At 38.9% G+C, this 25,754-nt stretch overlaps 1 protein-coding gene across 4 annotated transcripts in view; it reads left to right on the top strand.

Annotated features, from left to right (window-relative positions):
- The window catches only part of ranbp2.L (RAN binding protein 2 L homeolog), a 52,485-nt gene extending 30,706 nt beyond the window's left edge, over positions 1 to 21,779 (top strand). For 2 of the 4 annotated variants that reach the window (XM_041582357.1, XM_041582356.1), the window contains 10 exons: positions 134 to 4,871; positions 5,253 to 5,330; positions 7,470 to 7,640; positions 8,218 to 8,304; positions 10,213 to 10,415; positions 16,975 to 17,143; positions 18,313 to 18,417; positions 18,853 to 18,998; positions 20,399 to 20,672; positions 21,100 to 21,779. In XM_041582357.1, coding sequence (XP_041438291.1) covers positions 134 to 4,871; positions 5,253 to 5,330; positions 7,470 to 7,640; positions 8,218 to 8,304; positions 10,213 to 10,415; positions 16,975 to 17,143; positions 18,313 to 18,417; positions 18,853 to 18,998; positions 20,399 to 20,672; positions 21,100 to 21,224 — 6,096 coding nt within the window. In that variant the 3' untranslated portion in view covers positions 21,225 to 21,779. Of the gene's footprint in view, positions 1 to 133; positions 4,872 to 5,252; positions 5,331 to 7,469; positions 7,641 to 8,217; positions 8,305 to 10,212; positions 10,416 to 10,582; positions 10,747 to 16,974; positions 17,144 to 18,312; positions 18,418 to 18,852; positions 18,999 to 20,398; positions 20,673 to 21,099 lie in introns of those variants that run through there. The other 2 variants (XM_018247052.2, XR_005965480.1) reach the window with 2 other exon arrangements.
- Positions 21,780 to 25,754: the final 3,975 nt, after the last annotated feature.

The raw sequence follows: 25,754 nt of genomic DNA, 5'->3' as shown, positions 1-25,754 counted from the left end.
TTTTTAAAATCTTTTTTTTTTTTTTTAATTCAATTTTTAATTTCATTTTTATCTTATCTCGGTGTTGTTCACAAAAATGTAGAAGGTCCTACTTATTTCACCAATTAAGTGTTTGTGGCTTTTTCTCCCACAGACATCTGTGTATGCAATGAACAGGCTGCCCCCACAACAACATATGTATACCTATCCACAACAGATGCATACACCACCAACTCAGCAGAGTTCAGCAGGATGCGTTTTTCCACAAGAAATTTATGGTCCACCACTACGATTTGAGTCTCCTGCGGCAGCTATTTTGTCACCACATAATGAAGAATTTTACAATTACAATGTTCCACCAGCCAGCACAAATCCACCCCTGCCAGAACCTGGTTATTTTACTAAGCCTTCCACAGCAATGCAGCACTCCAAACAAGAAGTTCCAAAAGTGTCTGATTTTGGAAAAGGTTGCTTAGGACAGTCAACATCTGAAGGTCAAAAACCATCTCCATTTACTGTACCAATGCAGTCTACTCCAGCATCATCAACTTTCAAGTTTAACTCCAACTTTAAATCCAACGATGGGGATTTTACATTTTCATCTAGTCATGCAGGAGCAAGTAGTGCTTATACTGGCAGTGAGAGCCTTTTAGGGCTTCTCACATCGGATAGACCAACCCAAGAGCAAGGTAAAAAATCTGATTTTGAGAACATTGCCAGTGATGAAAAAAACATGTTCAGATTTGGGGAAAAAAGCTTTTCACCAGGTTTCACTGTAACTGGAACACAAAGCCAAGATAAGAATCCTTTAGTCTTTGGCCAAAGTGAAAATATTTTTACCTTTAAGACTCCTGGAAAATCTACATTTAAGCCCCCAACATTTGGTACCCAAACTAAAGATGCACATAACCACAGTGTGGAATCAGATGCAGGAAGTGAACATGTTGCTGATGATGATGGGCCACACTTTGAGCCTATTATACCTCTCCCTGAAAAAGTTGAAGTTAAAACAGGAGAAGAGGATGAAGAAGAAATGTTTTGCAATAGAGCAAAACTATTTCGATTTGATGCAGAAACTAAAGAATGGAAGGAAAGGGGTATTGGAAATGTGAAGATTTTAAGACACAGGTTGTCTGGCAAGATTCGCCTGCTAATGAGACGTGAACAGGTGCTAAAGATTTGTGCAAATCACTACATAAATGCAGATATGAAACTGAAGCCGAATGCCACATCAGATAAGTCTTATGTGTGGCATGCTTATGACTATGCAGATGAAATGCCCAAACCAGAGCAGCTTGCTATTCGATTTAAAACTGTAGATGAGGCTGCTCATTTCAAGGCAAAATTTGAGGAAGCGCAAAGGCTACTGGCTATGGCAGAAGCCCCTGCTATTTCAGCTCAACATAAAAATGCAAAAGACAACCTAAAGTTAGATGCTAGCAAGGTAAAAGAAGCACCCCTTCCTTTTGGATCACAATTCATTTTGAAAAGAGGAGAATGGCAATGTGATTGCTGCCTTGCTACAAATGCACCAACTTCCACTTCATGTGTGTGCTGTCAAACGCCAAACAAAAACAAAAGCAGCTCAATAAGTTCTGTATGCATTTCTGCACCATCGTTTACATTTGTTAAAGAAAGTGCAACTAACAAGCTTGCATTTGGTCAGCAGCTTTTGAAAGATAAAGATCAATGGACATGTAGTAAGTGTTCTCAGAAAAATGATGCAGGAGTCAGCCACTGTTCCTCCTGCCAAACCCAAAGTCAAGCGAAGGCTGGCATTTCTCAACCTAACATAGCCAGTTCTGGTTTTACAAATAATACATCTGCTCAGGGTGATAACTTGGCAGCCGTATTTGGAAAGAAAGCAGGTCAGTGGGATTGCGATGTGTGTTATGTTAGAAATGAACCTTCAGCAAATAAATGTATTTCTTGTCAAAATACAAAGCCATTGAGTAAAGTTAGTGGAACCCAAGCAGCATCATTTTCATTTGCTGCTGGTGCTGATAATTCACAAAAGAATTTTGGTGCCCAGTTTGCAAAGAAGGAAGGACAGTGGGATTGCGATGCATGTTATGTTAGAAATGAACCTTTAGCAACTAAATGTATTTCTTGTCAAAATACAAAGCTATTGAGTAAAACTACTGGTACCCAAGCAGCATCATTTTCATTTGCTGCTGCTGCTGATAATTCACAAAAGAATTTTGGTGGCCAGTTTGCAAAGAAGGAAGGACAGTGGGATTGCAGTTCATGTCTTGTCAGAAATGAAGCATCTGCTCCAAACTGTGTAGCTTGCCATAGTGCCAATCCACAGATAACAAATAAAGATGTGGTGCCACCTGCCCTGACACCATCTGGGTTTAAATTTGGGCATAATGCAGAGGTTGGTAAAACACAACAAAGTCTATCAGCTATGTTTTCATGCAAACAGGGTCAGTGGGAATGCAGTACATGCTTAGTTATAAATGATGCTGCAAAAGACACTTGTGCTGCTTGCCAGGCTGCTAAACCTGGCTCATCTGCCAGTCAAAGCAAAGAGGTTCCTTCTACCTTTGGTATTAAAGCAAATTCATCGCAGAATTTTGGCCAACCTGCTGCAGGATTTAATTGTGGTTTCTCCGCAAAAGGGTTCAAATTTGGTATTAGTGATGAAAAGGCATCAGCATCAAATTTTACATTTAAAGCCCCTGCTACCAATGAAGAAACAAAGATGGTAAAAGATGGCTTCAACTTTCCAGTGTCTGCCGGTTCCCTTTCTTTTAAATTTGGCATTTCTGAGCCTGATAAGACAAAGGAAATGTCTACTGGTTTCATGAAGGGTACTTCCACAAATAATAAAGGTTCTGAAACAGCTGAGACTACTGCACAAGCTGAAAAAATACAACAAAGCCCTGATAAAGTTCTCGGGCAGTCTGTACAGAGCTTTTCTTTTGCTGATATCGCAAAAAGTACTGAAGGAATTGAATTTGGGAAAGCAGACCCCAATTTTAAAGGCTTTTCTGGTGCAGGGCAAAAATTATTTACCTCCAGCAATCAAGTAAATGCATCTAATGCACAGGAGGCTGCAGATGATCTTTACAAAACTGAGGAACGTGATGACATCCATTTTGAACCAATAGTCCAACTTCCTGATAAAGTGGATCTTATAACAGGGGAAGAAGATGAGAAAACTCTTTATTCTCAAAGGGTAAAACTGTACAGGTTTGATGCAACAAGCGGACAGTGGAAAGAACGTGGAGTAGGAAACTTAAAGATTCTTAAAAATGAAGTCAATGGAAAACTGAGAGTGCTCATGCGGCGGGAGCAAGTTCTTAAAGTGTGTGCAAACCACTGGATAACGACTACAATGAATCTGAAACCCTTAACTGGCTCTGATCGTGCCTGGATGTGGCTAGCTAATGATTTTTCTGAAGGAGATGCAAAGTTAGAGCAGTTAGCTGTAAAGTTTAAAACACCTGAGCAGGCTGAAGAGTTTAAAATTAAGTTTGATCAGTGTCAGTGCCTCTTATTAGATATTCCTCTGCAGACTCCGCATAAGCTTGTAGACACTGGAAGGACAGCTCATTTGATACAAAAAGCTGAGGAAATGAAAACTGGCCTAAAAGATCTGAAAACATTTTTAACAGATAAAGCCAAACCTTTGGATGACTCAAATGCGATTAACACCACTGACCTAGAGAAACAGGCACTTGCAGATGGCACTGAACCAACGTATGAGTGGGACACATACGATATGAGAGGAGATGCACATGAAGAGACTTTAGATGACTCTGTATATGCCTCTCCACTAGCAAGTAGCCCAGAGAAGAAAAATCTGTTTAGGTTTGGTGACCTATCAACATCCGGTTTTAATTTTAGCTTCCAACCAGAACCAAGTCCATCAAAGTCTCCAACAAAATTAAATCATAGCAGGGTGTCTGTGGGTACAGATGAGGAATCTGATGTTACCCAGGAAGAAGAGCGAGATGGCCAGTACTTTGAACCTGTTGTTCCTTTACCGGATTTGGTTGAAGTAACAAGCGGGGAAGAAAATGAGCAGGCAATCTTCTGCCATAGAGCAAAACTTTACAGGTTTGATAAAGACTCAAATCAGTGGAAGGAAAGAGGGATTGGGGATTTAAAGATTTTACAGAGATTGGATAATAAATCTGCCCGAGTGGTGATGAGAAGAGATCAGGTACTGAAACTCTGTGCCAATCATCGCATAACAACTGATATAAACCTACAGCCAATGAAGGGGGCTGAAAGAGCCTGGGTATGGACTGCGCATGACTTTTCTGAAGGAGAAGGAAAAGTAGAATGTTTTGCTGTACGGTTTAAGCTACAGGAGGCTGCTGACTTGTTCAAAGAGGTGTTCGAAGAGGCTAAAGAGGCACAAGCGAAAGACTGTTTGCTCACTCCAGTTTCTTCTCGTGGTACAACACCAAGAGCTGCTTCATGTGGTAAAGCTGCCATAGCAATACTAGAGGAGACTACAAAAGAGAGAACAGATCAGCAGCCTGAGGAAGACACATCCCTCACAGAAGCTAGCACACCATCTCCTACAGATCAGCCTGCAAAGGCCCTGGTTTCTCCTGCAAACTTTACGTTTGGATCCGATGTTGTAAAGAATATCTTTGGTAGTGAGAAGCAGGTGCCTTTTGCATTTGGCAACACATCATCCACAGGGTCTCTGTTTGGCTTCAGCTTCAACGCTTCTCAAAGCCAGGGTCAACAAGTGCAGAAGCAGCCTCCCAAAGTTACGCTGGATTTTAATGCTACATTTAAGGATGCAGAGACAACAAATGCTCTCCAGAAGCCTTCTCAAAGCAGTGGCCAGAGTCCTATAGTTTCTTCTCTGTCATCATCATCATCCTCCTCATCATCAACCCTTATGCAGCCCATGCCAGCCAGAGGTAAGATTACTTGTGCTTGTTTGTGTAAATTATGTTCAGGTAGTTAAATGCAGTTTAATTGAATATCTTTTGTCCATCAACTAAAGAGCATATTTCCTAACTCCCCCTCATACTGCTAAGCTGAGGAGTAATATTACAAATACAAAAGTACTAGGGCAAAGAAGGCCTCAATGTACCAAATCCTATTCACAAAGTGGATTTATGAATTGCATAGCGGGGTAGGTTAAGAATATAATACGTAGATCCTTGCAATCCATTATTTCACTTCTCACATTTTATATATGCTGCTTTCATAAACTGTTTTATAAACTCACTCTTGATATCTATTTTCCAGTCTAGCTTAATGAACACATGTCCATTTATGAATTTTATGTTTTGTAGGATTTAATTTTAGTCTTTTTAAATCTAATCCTCGTGCCTTTTGGACGTGTACTTCTTCCTCAAAACCTGAAGTGGAAGGTACTTTGATGCTTTGTGCTAGCACTTGGTTGAGCAGACACTGACCATTCATCAGTTTTCAAGCTGTTTGGGAAACTTTTATCTTTTATTTTTGTACGTTTTAACATGCATGCATGCTCTGCATTACAGAAACTGCTCTTTGTGGCAACATACAATTTCATCTCTTTGAAAAACACATTTTTCTTTCTATAGTTGGTCAAGGATTAACAAAATGTATGTACACTCATACATTCAGAAGCCCTATAATAGATCTGTGCCTTCAGAATTGTTTACAGCAGCACTCTACTGATCTTGTTAGGTCACCTTTTGAGTGTCACTGATATTCACATGCTGCTTTTGTTCCGGGCAGCTGTTAAAAAGCAGCAAGTCTGATTACTAAAGGATTATTTAAGGAAGAGTAACATCAAAAATGATGAAGTAATTAAAATATATTGCGCTGGTACCGATATGTTTGCTTGCAAAACACTACTGCAGTGTAGCCATGAGTAGTTCTGCAGTCTTAAAAAAGAAAAAAAGAAATAGGACACACAGCTCTGTAGAATACAAAGAGTTTAGATTCCTTTGTTAGAACTGATCCCATTGTGTTCTACAGATCATATTTGCTATTCAGCCTCTGCCATTTCAGCAATGTGTCTTTATTTTTTTGTAAATACATGGTAAATTAAGAGTTGGTTTGCAAGCTTAGGTAACTGTTCGTAGCCCAGAGCAGACATAAGATGGGAAGCTGTTTGTAGTCTATTACTACTTTTACTACTACTACTAGTACTAAAGGTCTGTTATGGCTTTGGCATGGTACAAAAGCCTGCAAAACATTCCTAGCCTAATTCATTGTTGAGATTATCTGTATGCCTTTAAAAACAATATGATTTTGTTTTTTTTTATCCTGGGTAAAGCCAGTTCCAACATTACTAGTTTAGCCAATACAAGACATCCCTACTGTGTTTATACAGATTCCAATGTCTGTTGTCATGTAATGTAAATGAAAAGAATCAGTTTATTGTTCTCCCCAGAACAGCCGCTATAATACACGAAGCAGGAGGACTCTTTGCTTTTGCAAATACAGCTCCCATAAAGTCTTTGAGGCGAGGGAGAGCACTGTTATTGTACAATTTCAAAGTGTTCATACATTACTCCATGCATTTTTCTAATGTGCATCACACTCGGGTGTGATTTGGGCATGATTAGAACTAATCAGAAACCAGTGACAAATGGACGCATTACAGTTTGTGAGCTATCAAAAGCTGATATAGAAAGTGTGAGTACATCATAACTTGGAAAGTTTAACTTAAGAATTTAGGAAGCCATGCTGAAATATTTTAGTACACCAAAAAATATAAAAACATTCACAACATAAGTAAAATTCAAGTGAGCCGTGTGAATGACACAAATATGCAAATTCCAAATCTATGGTGAATAATGAAACCTAGTGGAAACCAATAATATATGTCTAATTCACCAACAAATTCTGTCAATGAATATAATATAATTTGTTCCTGCAGTATGACTTTATACAGTAACTAAAGCAGAAAACTCCCAAAGTGGAATGCAGGCTGAAAGGAAGAGTGAAACCAAATCTACTTGTTAGTTAGTTAAATCTAACTTGCCACCAAATTCCAATTAGAATCCAGAATAATGGTGCCTTTACACACAAAAGGCATAAAATGGAAATTATGTACATGATAAAGATGCATAAACAACCTTTTACATTACATTTTCCTTTCTGTATAATTTTGATGTCATCGTTTGATTGTTTATACCAGTGTCCATTAGCACATGAAGTATCAGCCATGTATTGTTCAGTGACAGAATTTATGCACAATTGTATCATTCACATTGCTTACATACGTGTTGTGATTGTTGTTAATTTACTAATATATCCGGCGATGTCTGTTTTTGAGCTTTAGCATTTTATACTACTCGGTTGGTCATTGAAGTAGAATATTTCTTTGCCCTTCTACTCATATTTGCCCCTTTAAACTAATCTTCTCCCAAGATACACGTTTATTAGTTTTCTAACCTTTATTGTTAACCAGCTTCCTGTATAACACTCTGCTTCCATAGGTGCCTTCTGCTAAATTAGGATACATTCCCTTATATGGACTTCTTTTCTTTCCTTGATCTATGATTGTGTTTCTTCAGATAAAGCTGCTGATGTCCCTGATGCAGATAGCTCTTCTGATGTACTCATTGTATATGTGGCGACCCCTACCCCTGAGCAGAAAGCCTTAGCAGAAACACTGCTTTTGCCCTTAACATTTTTCTGCTACAAAAACAAGCCTGGATATGTCAGTGATGAGAGCGACATTGATGGTAAAGCACTGTTAATATTCTGACTCCTGATGACTTGTTTTTATTTTGTTGTCATATGCAACAGCATTTTACATTCTACATTTTCTCTTTTCTTCTCATCCTCCATTTTCCTTGTTTCCTTTCTTTCTACTGAACACAACACTTCTCATACAACTGTTGTATCCATGTTTCATTTATACATAATCTATACAATCCACATGGGGGCTTTTTAGCCGGCTGAAAATTGCCAGTGATTGCCCCCAATTTATTTTAAATTCCAGAAAGACAAAGTTGCACTTTTTTATTCTGAAAATGGTGGACATGTTCACGTCTTTTCTTTCCTCTCCACTCATTACCATCTGCCCTGCTCTAATTTTTCCCCTTGTGTATGTATGGTTCTTTTATTCTTCCCTCACTTTCTTGACTACACAACCTGTTTCTTTTCTTACTCTCGTTTCATTCTCTTGCTTTGTTCATACATATTTTCTATAGTCGTTATAGTTCTGTTGCCTTCTAACATAGAGAATGTAGTATTGTGTAGGTTAGTTATATGATTATTTAATTCACATCAGTACCATACACTTTTTCTGTTATGCAGATGAGGACTTTGAGACTGCTGTAAAAAATCTGAATGGTATTTTGTATACAGAAGATAAGAAAGATAAGGCATCATCAAGACTTTCAGGTACTGTTTGAATGAATCCATTTACAGTTTTTCACTGTGCTATACATTGACTGTTGTTTGCAGGGAGTTTAATACGGCACTATAGGAAATAAAATATGCTTCTGAGGCAGAGATGCATGTGGCAATATGAGGTTTTTGTCTCCTGGCCAGTTTTTAGCTCCATAGTAGTAAAGAAGACCCATGCAACTGCTCCAAATCACTTTGAATGGTACTTGGCTGAAAGCACCAGTGAACTTTCATGACAGGCACTTACTGCTGGGCAATGTGGCAGTCGGCTTTTAAAGAATGTAAACTGGTGCTTTCAGGCAATTGCCATACAAAAGTGAATAGGGGGCTATTTTAACGGTTTTGTTCCACTACATTCAAAACTGCCCCATGTGTCTTTGTCCCAACTGATGTATGTAGCTGCTATTAAACCATTTAATGCTAGAAAAAATTGCCAGTTGAACAGGGGATGCTGCAGATGTGAATGGGATCTAGAGAAGCATTGTGGTGTGGGGATCAGGAGGGGAAAGGCTGATATCAACGAAGTGTTGAGGGGGAACAGTGGCGTAACTACTCACCGACGGGCCCTGGTACATAATGGGTACCCGGGCACCCCTGTCAGGCCCTCCCCCCTATGAATTGCACGATGGACTGCAGATGGCGTGCACGCTGTAAAATCTCCCCCTGCCCAGCCACCAGCAATATTAATTTTCTAGGCTCCAGCAGGCCCCACAGGGGGTGCAGGCCCTGGTGCGATCACACCCTTTGCACCCCTGGTAGTTACGCCACTGAGGGGGAATGAATAAGTTGTTTCAAAGAGAAGATTACTTTTGAATCCATCCTAAACTAAAGAAAGATGTCTTAAACTTCCCAGTTCAAAGTGTTTTTGCTGCACATAGCATTAAAATAAACCCTTTATATTTTTTTTTTTTTTGTCTTTCCATTTCTCAACATTGCTGTGCTGCATGGTTAGCGCTTTCATGCATTGTTTTGGTGTCTAATCCACTATGGATAGATGCCTTACACTAAACTTTTTCTACTGATTTGTTAGTGCACCAGTCATTCTTTGCTTTGCCTATGTATGCAAAGGATTGAAGCCACATGGTGTTTCCAGCTCAGTGTAGTTTATGATGTCCTCTAAATCTATGTTGTGAATTATCGTCATTTAACGCCTCACTGATGCACCATTGCTGGTGAAATGTACTCTGTAAACATGGAGTCCTTTCTCTTGGTCAGGGGTTTCCAACCTTTTTTTTATTTTTTAACTTTTTTGGGCCACATTAAAATATGAAAAGAGTTGTGGAGCAACACAAGCATGAGAAAAGTCAATGGGGATGGCAAATAAGGGCTGTGATTGGCTATCTTCGAGCCCCTATGTGGACTGGCAGTCAACAGGAAGCTCTATTTGGCAGTACAACTAGTTTTTATATGAAACTATTGAATCGAATATGAACGAAATTCAAATGGAATTTTCCTCTGAAAAAACTTGTCAGGAAGGCTTTTAAGATCGTCAAATGGGTCAACAGACCTCTGCCATTGATTTGTAGATGAATTTGGCCGGTTTTAGTTGGTCGAATATTTGAATGAGAACTGTTTCCATGGTCGAGGTGTGATAAATCTCACATTCTAATTTACATTTGAGTTGGTGCTTTTAAATTCGAATTTGTGAGTTTTGACACATAAAAAAATATAGAAAATTTGGATTTACCATTCGAACTTTAATAAATCTGCCCCTGAGTGAATTGTGCAAGTTCACAGAAAACTGACATCATAGTCGACACAGCAATCTGTTCATTTCATAAAAATTGAGCTAGCTTCGCCTTTTCTCGTCTATAAAGAGTCCTAAAAATTTGATATTTTTTTTAACTCAAAGTTGACCATGCTATGATTGAAGTAATATTTCCCTACTGTTTTGTCTTTAAGGTTGTAGCAAGGAACCTACAGCTGAATCTGATCAGGATTGTATAATCGTTTGGGAAAAGAAGCCCACTCCTGAAGAAAAAGCCAAAGCAGACAGTCTGAAGCTCCCACCAACGTTTTTCTGTGGTTTGGGTAGCGACACAGATGAAGACAAGGATAATCTAGAAGACTTTGATACAGAAGTTAGAAAAGTTAAGGAGGCTAAAGTAAGCACAATACTTCTTAGCCCTTATCTTAGCCCTTTACTTCCTCCCTTGAGTCTTAAACGTGTGGCTTCTTGTGCAAGAAGGTTTTGTGTGTTGGTTGTGTGCAGAATACTGACAGAGCTATCTGGAGATGTATTGAACTTTCTTCTGCTTCCTTTAAATCTCAGATTAACCTTCACCCTTTAATCGCTAAATGAAGATGTTGTGTGTAAGCAAATTCTGAGTTGTTACATGCTAGTGTCAAATAAATGAAATCAAATGCAAGAGCCATGGAGAATATACATGGGATGTGGTTAAGGAGCATGAGCTATGCTATCTATATGACTAACAGGTCAGATTATTGCATTTTACACGGTTATATTTGTACACGTGGGTATTTATAATGAGTAAATAATAGGTGGATGTACCTTGTCAGTATTATTATACATGAAACTCTACCTCACATTTGCCCACTCCTCCCCCATGTAATTAAAGGTGGTTGTGTGCAGATTAATAATGGAATATAAAAGCAGAGAAATATTTTTGCATCATACTCACTGTTTGCACTTTTGAGTTGTTGTGCCAGTCAGTCTGCTTTATTTGTATATTAATGTTGGCTGTCTTTTAATGACTGAGTGTTTTTAGTTTTTTTTTTTATCTGCATTTGGGGCCGTTCACCCTTACATAAAAAACTGTATAAAAGGAATAATTTTCAAATTGAACACGAAACCCAAATTTTTTTTTTTTAATTATTATTAAAATGTCCATACCTATTATAAACGCATTTAAAAATTTCTGCTTGTCCTACATCTATGCCTTAGGCAATTACTTTCACTTTCCATTCTGCACTTCCTAGATGTCAGTCACTGCTCTCCTCACTCCCCCCCCCAAATTTTTAACCAGTGTTCGGTCATGAGCATCATATGCCTCATTCTGGCTCATAAACAAGATTTTAAAATAACGCAAGGCTTGCCTTAACAGTGTTTGCAAAATGGCTCCTGCCTGCTTGCTGTGATTGTGAATTCTCCGACTGAAGGGAACAAGATTTAAATAATTTATATAGTGTAAGTGAACTTTATTTTGGTTGACTAACATCATAAAATAGGATTTGAAATGATTTATTTTTTAACTTGTTGGAACTTCTTACAATAACATGGTCAAAATTGTGTGTGAAATGTTTATAAAAGTGGAAGGGCTGCACTTATTGCATTAAATGAAACCAGTTTGCAGCCAGCGCAGTGCAGGCTAACGTTGAGCTGTCACTCCCCACCCAGGGGACAGTGCAGCTAAAAATACCTGGACATTGCAGAAAGAAATATCTTTGCGTGATTGGAGAGGCTTAGACATGGCGGTTCCTTTGTCCTTTCATTTGAAGGCATTTTTAAATGCAAGTTCCTACGGCCGACCGGGTGTACTGTGTGCATTAGCCTTTTTTTTTTAATACAATGTGGTAATTATCCTTCAGGGAGCCTTATTTCGCTGGGATCTTGGCTTGAATTTTCACCCAGCTGTTGGCATAACGTTTAGATATCATGCCATGTTAATGAAATTGCAGCACCATATTGTCTAAAACTTATTTTTTAAATGTTTCAGATGTAATAAACCCTTATAAATGGCTGTGTTGGTGTGCATGTAGTAGGGAATTTAGATTATAAGCTCCACTGGGGCAGGGCTTGATATGAGTGAATAAATCTCTGTAAATTGCTGAATAATTTGTTGCCATAGTATTAATAAAGTATAACGTAGAGATTTTGAATTTTTTTTCCTCCTACATTACTCACTTTTCCCATTATTCATAACAGCAGCAGTGCGCACTACAGAGCTACAAAAGATTTTCTGCCCCACAGCCAGTACATTTTGTTTACTCTTCAGACAAAAATGTAATCTTTGAAGAGCCTCTCTGAAATCTTTAAATACCTGCCACTCTGGTTGGTAAAAGGTTAACAGTAAGGCTGCAGCATCCCCTTAATCACTTAGAATTCCTTCTCCTCCTCTAACCCACTCAGCCCCCCCCCCCTCAGGAATTTACTTTGGCTGTTGGCTAATGAGCATGCTCAGTTCTTCTCAGCTCAGATTACTAAACACACCCTCCAGTCTCAGCCAATGAAGAGCTAGCATTGTTGGTTCCCATAGAAAATCTGCTAGCTGTCTAATCCTATTTCTTTCTCCTAACCACCTCTCCTGAGCTCAGTTTAACCATTACAGTGCTCAACCCCAGCAGAACTTTTTCTCACATTATGTTGTGCCTGTGTAACCCTGTATTCTGCATTGCATGAACTTTACAGCATACATGTACTGTTTGCAGATGTCTGTGTTACTGATAATGTGTCAGAGGAAAAATGGCCACCGGATGAAAGCTTCCTTTTGTTATAGGAAAATATGATGGCGCTGGCAAATGGAGGGGGTAGTACAAATGATGTGGCTTGGGTGGGGGAAGATATGCCCAACTTATATACATGGTAGGAAAATGTATGCTTTACATGTCCTTTAACAGAGTCTTTTTGGTTTGCTTATTCCAAACTGCTAGACAAGCACTGGTGTTAAAAAAAACAAAAAAAAAAATTTGGTTGCTTTGGCATATCTAATTTAATAATAATATGTCCCCATTATATTGGAAGCAGTCATAAAATCAGGTTTCTCTTAATAACTAGTTTGTGATATTTTTAATTGACCTTGTGGCAGTTGTAATATGGAAATTTAGAGGTAACAAATATAAAGTTGTGGTCAACCTTTTCCAGACTAAAAGGAAAAGCTCTTTTCAGATCTGTAAAGAAAAAAAAATATCACTCACCTCAACAGAGATATTACATCAATACTTAGTTGAGCCTTCTTTTGCAAATGTAACAGCCTCTAGACGCCTCCTATAGCCTTTGTTGAGTGTCTGGATTCTGTATGGAGGTGACCATTCATCCATACAAAATCTTTCCAGTTCAGTTAAATTTGATGGCTGCTGAGCATGGACAGCCTGCTTCAAATCATCCCATAGATTTTCCATGATGTTCAAGCAGGGGGACTGTGACAGCCATTCTAGAATATTGTACTTCTCCCTCTGCATAAATGTCTTTGTAGATTTCAAAGTATGTTTAGGGTCATTGTCTTGTTGGAATATCCAACCCCTGTGTAACGTCAACTTTGTGACTGATGCTTGAACATTATACTGAAGAATTTGTGGATATTGGGCTGAATTCATCCGACACTCAACTTTTAAGGAGAATTCAACCCGTACTTTAAAAAAACCCTCCCAGAATCTGCACAGAGGGGTGAGTAAAAAATTAGGGGTGTTTGCCCGGGGGAGGGAGGGAGTCTACCCAGGTTATGTGGGGAGGGTTTTTTTTTTAATTACAGGTTGAATTCTCCTTTAAGAAGGGCCCCAGTCTCTGAACTAGACACACAGCCCCACAGCATGATGGAACCTCCACCAAATTTGACAGTAGTTAGCAGGTGTTTTTCTTGGAATGTGGTGTTCTTCTTCTACCATGCAAAGAGTTTTTTGTTATGACCAAATATCTAAATTATTGTCTCATCAGTTCAAAGCACTTTGTTCCAAATGACTGTGGCTTGTCTAAATGAGCTTTTGCATTCAACAAGTGACTGTTTGTGGCGAGTGCAGAAAGGGCTTCTTTCTCATCACCCTGCCATACAGATGTTCTTTGTGATGTTCTTGTGATTTTTTTGGAGGTGATATTTGGGTTGTATATAACCATTCTTACAATCCTCCGCATATGGCGCTCCTGTATTTTTCTTGGCCTGCCAGGCCTAATTTTTGCACAACCATTTTTTCAAATTTGATTTAATTTCATACAACTGAATACCGCTTCACTAAAAATCTTTGTTCAGAAAATACCCCAGTACTCGGATGTTCCTGGGAAATGAAAGACATGCCACTGTTATCTTTTTTGTTGAAAGTGGAGTAAATTATTATACAGACTGAGAGGGGTTCCCAAACTTTTTCATATGCCTGTAAAAAATGCAAATGATCGAAAACATAAGCAATTTAGGCGCCTCGGAACAACGCTATAATAATTCTAAAGATTGGTTAAATTGGGACTGCATTTATTACATGATGGCCTGCTATTTTATTTCTGCCCTGCAGCTCTAAATATAAGTATACTCATAAGCAACCTACCTGTTGGGTGCCCCCCACATGGCACATCTGAGTAATCTAACAACTGTCCTCAGCATATTTAGGTCAGATGAGTGCTCGCAATTTATTGTAAGATTTGGTATGCCCCTAGCAGAATAATTGCAAAATGTTAATGTCTTTTTAATAGGAAGCCATCCTCAACTGAATGAGGAAATGCAAAGCATTGTGTTGATAAGCCCTTAGAGAGCTATAGGCCTAAGTGAGATAAAAGCTGCCACGTTGTGTTGTAGTGAAGCACGGAACTAAACAGGGTCCCAGAGCAGCTTCCTTTGTAGGGTTGCATTCTATGGAATTCACCATAATAGCAGTTTTTCTAAATGGTCCCAGGGCTGAAATAATTATACCGGTACTTCGTTTACTAACATTTAAGTCTTGATAAACTAAAGAGAAGCAATATAAAATGAAGAAATAGTTGCCTTTTAATGAATATATATGTACTGTTCAAGTGCAAAGATCACTTACTGTATTATGTGACCTAAGCTGTTCTAATTTACACAATATAGGTATGGGACCTGTTATCCAGAATGCTTGGGACCTGGGTTTTTTTTATCCAGATAAGGGGTATTTCTGTAATTTGGATCTTCATATCTTGGGTCTATTAAAAAATAATTTAAGCATGAATTAAGCCCAATAGGCTGGTTTTGCCTCCAATAAGGATTAATTATAACTTGCTTGGATGAAGTACAAAGTACTGTTTTAATATTACAGGAAAAAAGGAAATTATTTTTAAAAAAATATTAATGATTTCATTTAAAAGGAGTCTGGGAGAGGGCCTTTCCGAAATTCACCTCTTTTCTGTATTCATGTATTATACAGTGCTTTCAGGAGAAACTAAAACATTTTTCTCTTGATGGATCTAGCGCTTTCACAGTTACAGATGTGGAAATAAGCTTGTTGGCAGTAAAGGGAGATGAATGACTATATTATATCAGATGACTTGTAGTATAAGTTGATGCCATGGAGATTTGAGTATTGAGACAAAAAATGTGTGAGAAAGGAGAAAAAGTGTCAGGGATGTAGCTGTAGCTTCTTACTAGGAGCACCTGTTGTGTGCATGTTAATGCAGTATGGGGAAAGGGACTCCAGACAAATATAGAATCAAATGGGCACCATGTTTTCTCCACATGTTTTCAAACTGCCCAGTTTTCCCCTTTAGTGCAAAATTGAGCTTTTTTGTATAGAAAGCATTTTAGTGTAGCTGCAGTTTAATAAACACAACACATTTCTGCAAACTCTACTTTCCATATACTTTCTATCCGCTTGGGACAATGTTAAAGGAACAGTTCAGTATGAAAAATAAAAAAAAATAAAAACTGGGTAAAAATATAGGCTGTGTAAAATAAAAAAATTCTAATACCAGGCAGTAACCAATCGGTGACATGAGGGGGGGGGGGTGATGGGTCATAACTGTTGCTTTTGAATCTGAGCTGAATGCTGAGGATCAATTGCAAACTCACTGAACAGTTATGTCCCATGTGGCCCCCCTTCAAGTCGCTGACTAACTCAGAGTTATAGAGCTGAAAAGCAGGAAGTTGGATTCTGGCTATTATGTTACACATCCAGTCACTCCAGCCTTTATATATTACATTTTTGGCTAACTAAATATATTAGAAACATTTTTAATTTTGCACAGCCTATCTATTTACCCAGTTTTTATTTTTATACTATGGCTCATATTGCTGTCATGGATAGAAGTTTTCCTTTCACACTTCAGGCATAGATTATCAGTGTTTTATGAAGAATACTTGTATTTATGCTGACATTTTGCCAGCCTTACTTTAAATTAAAAGAAAAATGTGGTGATAAAAAATACCTGATGCCATAGTTTCGTGTTGTACTGGCTCTGTGTGAATATAAAGGTACAGACTGGTTTTATGGCAATGGACCATTGTTGTGCATAGGCTCAGCAATTTTTATTTCCATTTCTGTCTCTGCCTCTCACTGACACAGTGCTTCAGCTAATATTACAAAGCACAATCACCATAGCTTGTGCCTCAGGGAATGTCACTGCAATATTTAGCTGGACTTCATTACCAATATCATTGTGAGCATGGCACATACACGTTGACATTATTTTTTTACTTGCAGAAAGTAAACCTGTAATACACAATGGTTCTGCATCCTTGCTGTGCTGATTTTTCTCATGCAAGATTTTGGGTGTGATAGTTGCACTAATAAAGTCATATGAACTATCTCCATTAGACTTCTGAACCAAGGTCGAACCTCAGTTACCTTAGAAATGAACAGTCCTACCTTGAATATCCAATTTGAAGCCAGTGCCCTGCGTTTATAAAGTGTTTTGTTTCATTCGTGCACTAAGCAGTATCTATTCATAGGTGGATGCTTTCTTTTAATATATATTCTTGAGGGGGGGAGTTTTGCCTCAAGTAAAAGTTACTGTTTTCATTTACCTTGTTTATTATTTGATTATTCCAGGGAGTTCCAGAAGCAGATGTAACTAGTTCCCCTGAAGCTGCCATAGTAAGTGCAGCTGAAACCAGTGTGTCTCTGCCCCCAAAACAAGAACCTGATTCCACCACAAGCATTTCCCAGGAACCTGTAGACTTGTCCTCTAAACAGGAGCTCCCCAAAACAGACTCAAAAGGTATTCCTTCACCCTAAAGTGGATTTGTTTCATTTTATGCAGTCAAATAATCATTAGTAAAGGGAAACTATATAGACCTGCAATGTTCAGGGGTATAAATATATATTATGTATATTTTATGTACATTAAATACATAAAACAGTCCATATGTTAAGCTCTGTTTCATCAAAATAGACCATGTTCTTAAAATGTACTTTTCTAGTATATATGCTGTTGGATAAACTTTAATAGAAAGCCAAGGTCCACCTTGTGTTCTTGTATGATTCACAGGGTACGTAAACAAACTAAGGACACACATGCATGCTAGTTTACATCAGCCAATGAATGGACAGAACTCTTGTCTGTCACACACTTCTTCCTCTTACAGTTAGAGCTGCATTATTTCCTGTCAGGCGATCTCTAAGGCAGCATAGAGAAGTGATGTACAGGTCGAGAAAAGCTGAACCTGCACCCGACCCTAACCCGCCCTGATTTCCTCCTTGTATACTGCGCCTGCTTTAATGTGACGTCACAGAAGGGCGGGGTACACCGACACGAGTATATAAAATGCAGCTCTCCGGTGGAAGTGGAGCACTAGGAGACCTGCGGGTGAAGACGGAACTTTAGCCTGCGTCCACCTCGTCCTCGGCCGGGCTAGATCATTTATATCCTAAAAAGAGGCCTATTCAATAATCTTACCAAACTGGAATATATTTATCTGCGTCCACCCCGTCCTCGGCCCACAAAATTTGTGCAGCAGTTGACCCGACCCGTGGGCTTCGAGTCGGCCCCCACATCACTAGCACACAGACCATTACAAAATGGTGGCTTAATGTTAACTATGTAAAAGGGCAATATTTACTGCTAGATCATTTATATCCTAAAAAGAGGCCTATTCAATAATATTACCAAACTGGAATATATTTATATCTGTAAATATTGGTTTGCTAAACATTCATTAGGGGGGTATAGTTTCCTTTAAGAAGCTTGTGTAAGTCAACAATGCATTTAAATGATACACAATATATGTCTTTAATGATGAATTTCATGCTCTTTAATAAAAGCCAGCACTACTAAAATTGAATTAAAGGGTCTGAATGAACGAAATGATTATTTTTACTATATAAGTTTGACATATGGTAATGGAAAATTAATCTGTTTTATGACACCTTTTCTTCATTTCTTCACAGGGTTTTCTACTCCTAGTTTCTCTTTTGGGCTGGGTGAAGTTTCTGGAGTTTCTTTTGCAGATTTAGCATCTACGAATTCTGGTGATTTTGCCTTTGGTTCTAAAGGTAAAGTTAAATTTTTTGTTATGGACTGGTATATGACAAGTTTTGGACATTTTTCCTTCTTCTTCCCTCCATTCGTTAATGGGGCACAGTTAATTACCACCTTTAAACACAGGGTAATTTCCAGGCACAAAGTGCCACATAAGCAGTCTGGCCATCCTGATTGATCCAATTATTTGTCCTCAATATTATTTGTCCTCCAATTATATCACATTAGGTACTGGCATCTATCCCATTTTGGCTTTATATATTGACAAATAAGCTGCCGATCATTAGAAGTAGCCGAGTCAGAAGGCATTATTGGTACATTCATGATGCTTTAGTCTTAATAGCCAGAATCTAGTCCCAACACTTCTGTGCATTTTTGTTTACTCCCATTATTTTGGTTAAAAATAAAGCCATTGTTAGATTAGTTGTTTTTTTTTTTTGCATCTGTAGATACCAACTTCCAGTGGGCCAATACCGGGGCAGCCGTTTTTGGTACTCTGTCCCAGAACAAAAAGGGTGAGGATGCGGATGGTAGCGATGAAGAAGTGGTGCACAGTGATGATGTACACTTTGAGCCCATTGTGTCTTTACCAGAGGTAAAGTTGTTGCTGCTGTATCTTTTGGTACTAGTAACAGAAGTTATTTAATTGGTTTTACTTTAAAAGGTTTTTATTTATTAACAAGTTGTTACCCTCCACCGTTAGGCATCTAAGAACCATGGATAAGCGGATAAACAAATAGCAGTTAGATTTCTTCATACAAACCTGGCAAAACCCTGTTTTCAACTAGTACTGACATAGCTCTACTGAATTCATCCTTAAAGGGATTCTGTCATGATTTTTATGGTGCAGTTTTTCTTTCCTAAATTACACTGTTTATACTGCAAATAATTCACTCTACCACATAAAGTTTAATTCTTGAGCTAATAAGTCAGGTCATTTTGCCTGGTCATATGCTTTCAGAAAGAGCCAGTGCTGCACTATGGAACTGCTTTCTGGCAGGTTATTGTTTCTCCTGAATGGTGTTGCAGTGGGACATGGGTTTTTACTATTGAGTGCTGTTCTTACTGTATATCTACCAGCTGTTATCTGGTTACCTTCCCATTGTTCTGCTGATGAGCTGCTGGGGGGTGGAGGCTGATATCTTGCTTACAGCAGCAAAGACTTGCAGTACAGCAGTAAAGAGTGACTGAAGTTTATCAGAGCACAAGTCACATGACTGGAGGCACCTTGGAAAATTACTATCTAGCCTAGCCCCATGTCAGATTTCAAAATTAAATGTAAAAAAATAAGTTTGCTTTTTTGAAAAATGGATTTCAGTGCAGAAGTCTGCAGCACTATTAACAGATGCGTTTTGAAAAAAACGTCTTCTAATCACAGTATCATCTAGTCTCACTTTAAAATAATAATGCCATCAAGAATCCATGGCATTTTGGCTTGGAACACTGTTCACGCAGCAAATCAAGTTCACTAGCTCAAGCAAAAGCTTTCACTGGCAACATTTGGTGTTCAGGTTTTGCAATATCTATTCAGATTTAGCAGCTGTTTAATATTTGTTCTTGGCTTAAAGAGATACTGACATCAGAAAATAACCTTTTTTTTTATATCTATCATAACATTGTCTTTGAATGCTATTTATAATTTTGCCATTAAAGTATTTGCCTGGTGCTTTACATTACTTTTCTTACTACCCTGTTCCTCTATGAGGGGGCTGCCATATTTGTGCAGCAGTAATCCATTAGCATTAGAATCTCTAACTGACAGGTTAAGAAGGGACAGTCAGTTTGGCAAAACAGTCAGGTTTAGGAACTTCAATTGACAATTACTTACAAAAGCAGCACTATTAGTGAAAAATGATCAACGTGAGCTATAGGTAACTTTTAACGTAGAAAAGATATTTTTTAGAATATTTAGAAAAAATGAGTGTCGGTATCACTTTAAGACACATGAAGATCAGAATAATCATGTAGGTTAATTTGGGTTTTTTTTCTTCTCAGGTGGAGGTAAAATCAGGGGAAGAAGATGAAGAGATCCTTTTCAAGGAGAGAGCAAAGTTGTACCGCTGGGATAGAGCTGTGGGCCAGTGGAAAGAGAGAGGAGTTGGTGACATAAAAATCCTTTTTCACAAAGAGAAGGGATATTATCGTGTTCTGATGCGTCGAGACCAAGTACTGAAAGTGTGTGCTAATCACGTCATTTCAACTGAAATTAAGATTAGCACCTTAAGTACATCAAACAACTCACTGGTATGGACAGCAACGGACTATTCAGGTATGTAACTACTTCTTGTGAAAAAATAAATAAATATACCTTATATGTACATTATCCTCCTTAAATCTATGATCTAGGATTGGGTAGTCCATTGTATGCACAAGAACACTAAGCTTTTTGCATCTTTACCTTTTACTAGTAGCTTCCATAACCGATTGTTTGGGCCTGGTGCCTACCTTCCAAAAAAAAGCCACAATCTGTTTAGACTACTATTAAAAAAAAAAAAAGGCAAAAAAGTGACAAGCCATATCTCTGTGCACCCAGGAATTTGAATGCAATTATACAAAAAAAAAAATTTTGTGCACAATGAAATAAATGCTGCTGTTTTAAGTCCAAGAGAAAATGAATCCTTATATTATAGTGTGCTTGTTTTATTTCATTGTACCTTTTTATATTGCATATTGATTAGTTTATTTTTAATTTCTAGATGGTGAAGGTAAAGTGGAACAACTGGCAGTCAGATTCAAGACTAAGGAGTTGACCGATTCTTTCCAGAACAAATTTGAAGAATGCCAGCATAATTTGCAAGAAGAGTCTAATCCTCAACATTAAGGGCTCTCGTTAAATGACATCTATAATTTGGGACTAAGAGCATATCACCATTTAATGATTTTCTCACGTGGGAATTAAAAAAAAAAAAACTAAAAAAAAAAAAAAACTTATTGGATTTGTGGTGGCCTAGTCATCTATATTTATAGTTTATAATAAATCTCTGCAATACAAGATGTGTTACAGTACATTTACAGTGTGTAGGAAATCTAGGAATATATTTTATGGAGTGTTCCTACTGCCTGTAACAACCACAATTGTATCAATGCCATGTCTTGTATGGTAGCACTTTATTGCCACACACTCATTTTCCACCTGATCAGGAAGTCTTAAATTCTCATTAGTCTTGATGCAAAGGACTGGGATCTCATTAAGTTTTAATGTAGCAAAACTGCGCTAAATGGTTTTGCCGTTTTTCTAGTCCTTTGAGGTTTAGTGAAAATGATTATATTGGCATACATGTTAACTGAATTCTCAAAACCTTGTGCACTTGTAAAACAAATCATTTACATTTTTTTAAAAAATAAGTGGTGTAAATAAAGTTCACACTAAATTGTATTGGTTGTTTTTATTAAAAATCACTTGCTGATAAGGTTTTTCCTTCTCATTCCATCCATAGGAAAAATCTAGGGGGGGGTGGAAGCACTCTTAAGGCTAATACAAAATATATTTAAATATAATGGAAGTGTTACTTACACTGCACTTCCCTGGGCCCCTGTCTCATAAGTAATTCAATATAAATGCAAATGCATACGTTTACAAAACAGAGGTTTTTAGTTACAAAGTTATGATCATAAAGTTGAAAAGCCACCATACCACGTCAAGGTAAACCCCATATGGCGGTCCTTAACTTACTTAACTCAGGTCACAATATAAAAAGATACTTCTCTGCATAATAGCATTACCTGTACACAATGTGTGTTGTGCATTGTTTCAATCTGAAAGCTAAATCCTCCCCCGCCAGCAAGGGCTTTTAAGAGAGAGAGATTGCTCAAACCAACGCCCATATTTAAAAGCATAGGACCACCATTAGTATAAAGGGGTGGGTATGGGGTGCTATTAAAAAACCACACTGAGCTGAGCCACAGCTTCAGGCGAACATACAAAGGAACCTGTAACTGTATGATATATCGCTTACACTTTCTGTTACTGTATTAAAGCGGGTGTTCACCTCCCAAACACTTTTCAGTCCAGGTGTTGTCAGAGTACAGCAGAAATAGACACTTTATTTCTTGTATTTTACACCTGTTTCTAAGTTTGCAATTTAAAAGAGACATATAGGATTAGTGAAACACCATATCTTGTAGACCGTAATTTATAATATATGGTGCTGGTTTTACTTAGGGATAAAAATTATTATTTTTAAAAATGGTGCCTTTATTGGAGCTCCATATAGCCAGCTACTGTTCCTGTCTGTGTTATAAATAGGGGTGGGCGTGTTCTAATTGTCCCTGCCAGTAGGTAGGGGACAGCCAATCACAGCCTTGCAGTCACACAAGCAAAGACAGGCTTCAGTTCCCTATCAGATCAGCCTAGGTGCTGATTGGTTCCTATGCTACAGTGCAATGCGCTGAGTGCTGCAGTCTCCCCTGCACAGCCTGGGAAAGGAGGCAGCAAGAATTGGAACAGGTGGATGGAAATCAGTAGGAATTCTTTAATAAATCAACCCAAAACACGACTTTTATTAAGCCCATTCCTTCTATATTTGAGTAAAATGCACTGGCACATTCTTGTTTTCTCCATCATCTCTCGGCAGCACAGATACCATAGGGGTAATGTCCACTTCCCTTTAGGAGGCAGGATGACTGGAAAAAAAACTGCGGGCTTGCTCCTCCTCTTCCCGACATTAGCCCATCCCATGTTAGTTTGTTATCCTGCTTTCAAGGAGGTAGGTCATATTTTTTTCCTTTTATAGGTTATGCATTCGCTCTACCCTCACAACTTTACGGTCATTTGCGCTTACACTTGTATTTTGATTAAAAATATACTTTTTGCCCTAAGTCATGCTAATAGCGCACCAAGACACCAAGAGGACACGAATGCCTTACCTCATTATCACAGTCCAGTTATGTGAAGGGTATAACTAGGGACAAGGTATGCTCCAAAGCTACCAAAATCCCACATAAGAGCAAGGTACGCTTCTACGCTACCATATACTCAAACACTCGGCAGAGAGAGAGGAAAAGTGGACGGTATGCTACCGCGCTACCCCACACAGCATTCAGAGTTTGCGCCAAAACTCTTACTCAAGAGAGGCACAGGAGCGATACCGGCATGGCAGTGGAAGAAGGCGCAGGCACGCAACACGGTGACGTCATCAGCGCACCAATTTGTTTGGGCCTTCGCAAATAGTTCTTTCATTAGCGCAACACCACGGAGGAACTTCGAGCTCTGCTAGTTCTCTTCCTGGCTGAGGTAGTTTTCTCCTCTAGCCATTCCACTCCTCTACTACCTAACAAGGTAATCGATTGACAGCTTACTAATTCTCTCTCTGCCTATTACATCACTACTTTGCCTATACTCTTCCGCTTTTTTGCTGCATTATGGAGGGGGAGACTGCTACGGCCTCACTAGGCCCAAGTCAACAAGGCGAAATGGCCCAAGCCTCTAAAAAGACCATCAGTAAACGGTCTAAGCCACCCTCAACTGTAACTGGCAAGAAAGCCAAAGCACAGGGGGGAAAATCAGAAGCTTCCATTCAAAGTAGTCCACCCCATCAGACATGCAGATTGGCTAAAAGACTTCCAAGCATCCTTCTTAGGGATGACATAATCTATTGAAAAACTAGCTGCTGCAGCTATACAGAAACAACAGCCTGCCAGCACTATTACACAGGCTAACAAACCTAGCATATCTCAAGCATATGCTGAGATTTCAGATGAGGAACCCTCCATAGATGCTAATGATAATGACTGATTCAGACCAAACTGAAGCCACCACAGAGCCACCTAAAAGATCACAATCTGAAGCGGTAGATGCTCTTACTAGCTGGTATGTTTTCACACTAACTCTGTGAGCCCAGGAAGCCATTTCGGCAACCTCTGACGAAGACTTTGACAGCTCACCTTTCAAAGATGCTTAATGCTCGGAGAGCCTTGTGGCTAAAACCATGGAGCGCAGACCCTGTGTCCAAAAAGAATCTTGTGGCGCTGCCATTTACAGGATCCACACTCTTCAACAGTGAACTCGACACCTTAATCTCAAAAATCTCAGGAGGCAAAAGTAACTTCCTACACAAGACAAAAAGTCCAGACCTTCACAAAGCTCTCAACGCTCATTTCGACTCTCCTATAACAAACACACAGAATTTCAATCACAATTCTAGAAATTCCACTACATCCAGTTCCAAGGCTGGAATAGCCCGAAACGTCGCTCTGCTAATGGCATGAATAAATAACTTTTGATTCACATATCGGAGTGCTGCTGGAATTATTGCTTTACTTCAGGCAGTTGGGGGACGACTTTGTCTTTTCAAAGAGACATGGCTTTCAAACACCTCAGACAAATCGGTACACCGAGTTATTTCTCAGGGTTACGAACCTTTTTTCAAGAAGCCCCCAACACCAAGATTCCTTATATCCAGAATTTCAACCAACCCAAACAAGAAGAATACTTTCTTCAACACCATTCAAGAGATGCACAAAAAAGAAGTAATCTTTCTGGTCCCAATACCTCAACTTAATCAGGGTTTCTACTCAAACCTTTTTCTGGTCCCCAAAAAGGACGGTTCTCTACGTCCTGTACTCGATCTAAAGAAACTCAATCAATTTCTCCAAGTACCAACCTTCAAAATGGAATCGCTAAGAACAGTAATTGCCAACATGGAACACGGAGACTTCTTCACATCAATAGACCACAAAGATGCATACCTGCACATCCCCATTCATCCGCATCACCAACAATTCCTAATATTCGCACTACCCACGAACATTTGCAATTTCAAGCTACCCTTTGGCCTCGCCACTGCACCACGAGTTTTCACAAAGGTCATGGCCAGCCTAGTAGCTTACATGAGAGAACAACAGCTGACCGTCATACCATACTTAGACGACGCTCCATCTGAAGCGGTAGCAAAGATGCACACAGACACCTGTCAACATACTCCAACAACACGGGTGGATAATTCATACAAAAAAGAGCTCCTTTTCCCCAGCTCAATCCATTGTGTTTCTGGGGTCACTCTTTGATTTCCAAAGAGCGAGTATTTCTCACCCAAGAAAAACTCAAAAAGCTCTCCAACACCGCTCAAGCGACCATACACAAGGCGGACATATCAGTAAGACAAGGAATGCACTAGGTCTCATGACTGCATCCATAGATCTTGTCCCCTACGCACAATTCCACATGCGGCACCTTCAACTGGAATTACTCCAAAAGTGGAACAGGTCACCCACATCACTAGAGACCAGAATCTCGCTCTGCAACAACACCAAACAGTCCTTAATGTGGTGGACGAAGAACCAAAATCTCTCCATCGAACAAACCTGTTCCATCCCAAAATTCCTAACCATCACCATGGATGCCAGTCTCTCC

Source organism: Xenopus laevis, chromosome 2L, assembly GCF_017654675.1.
Source record: "Xenopus laevis strain J_2021 chromosome 2L, Xenopus_laevis_v10.1, whole genome shotgun sequence".
Lineage (NCBI taxonomy): Eukaryota > Metazoa > Chordata > Amphibia > Anura > Pipidae > Xenopus > Xenopus laevis.
This window is presented reverse-complemented; position numbering and strand designations above follow the sequence as displayed.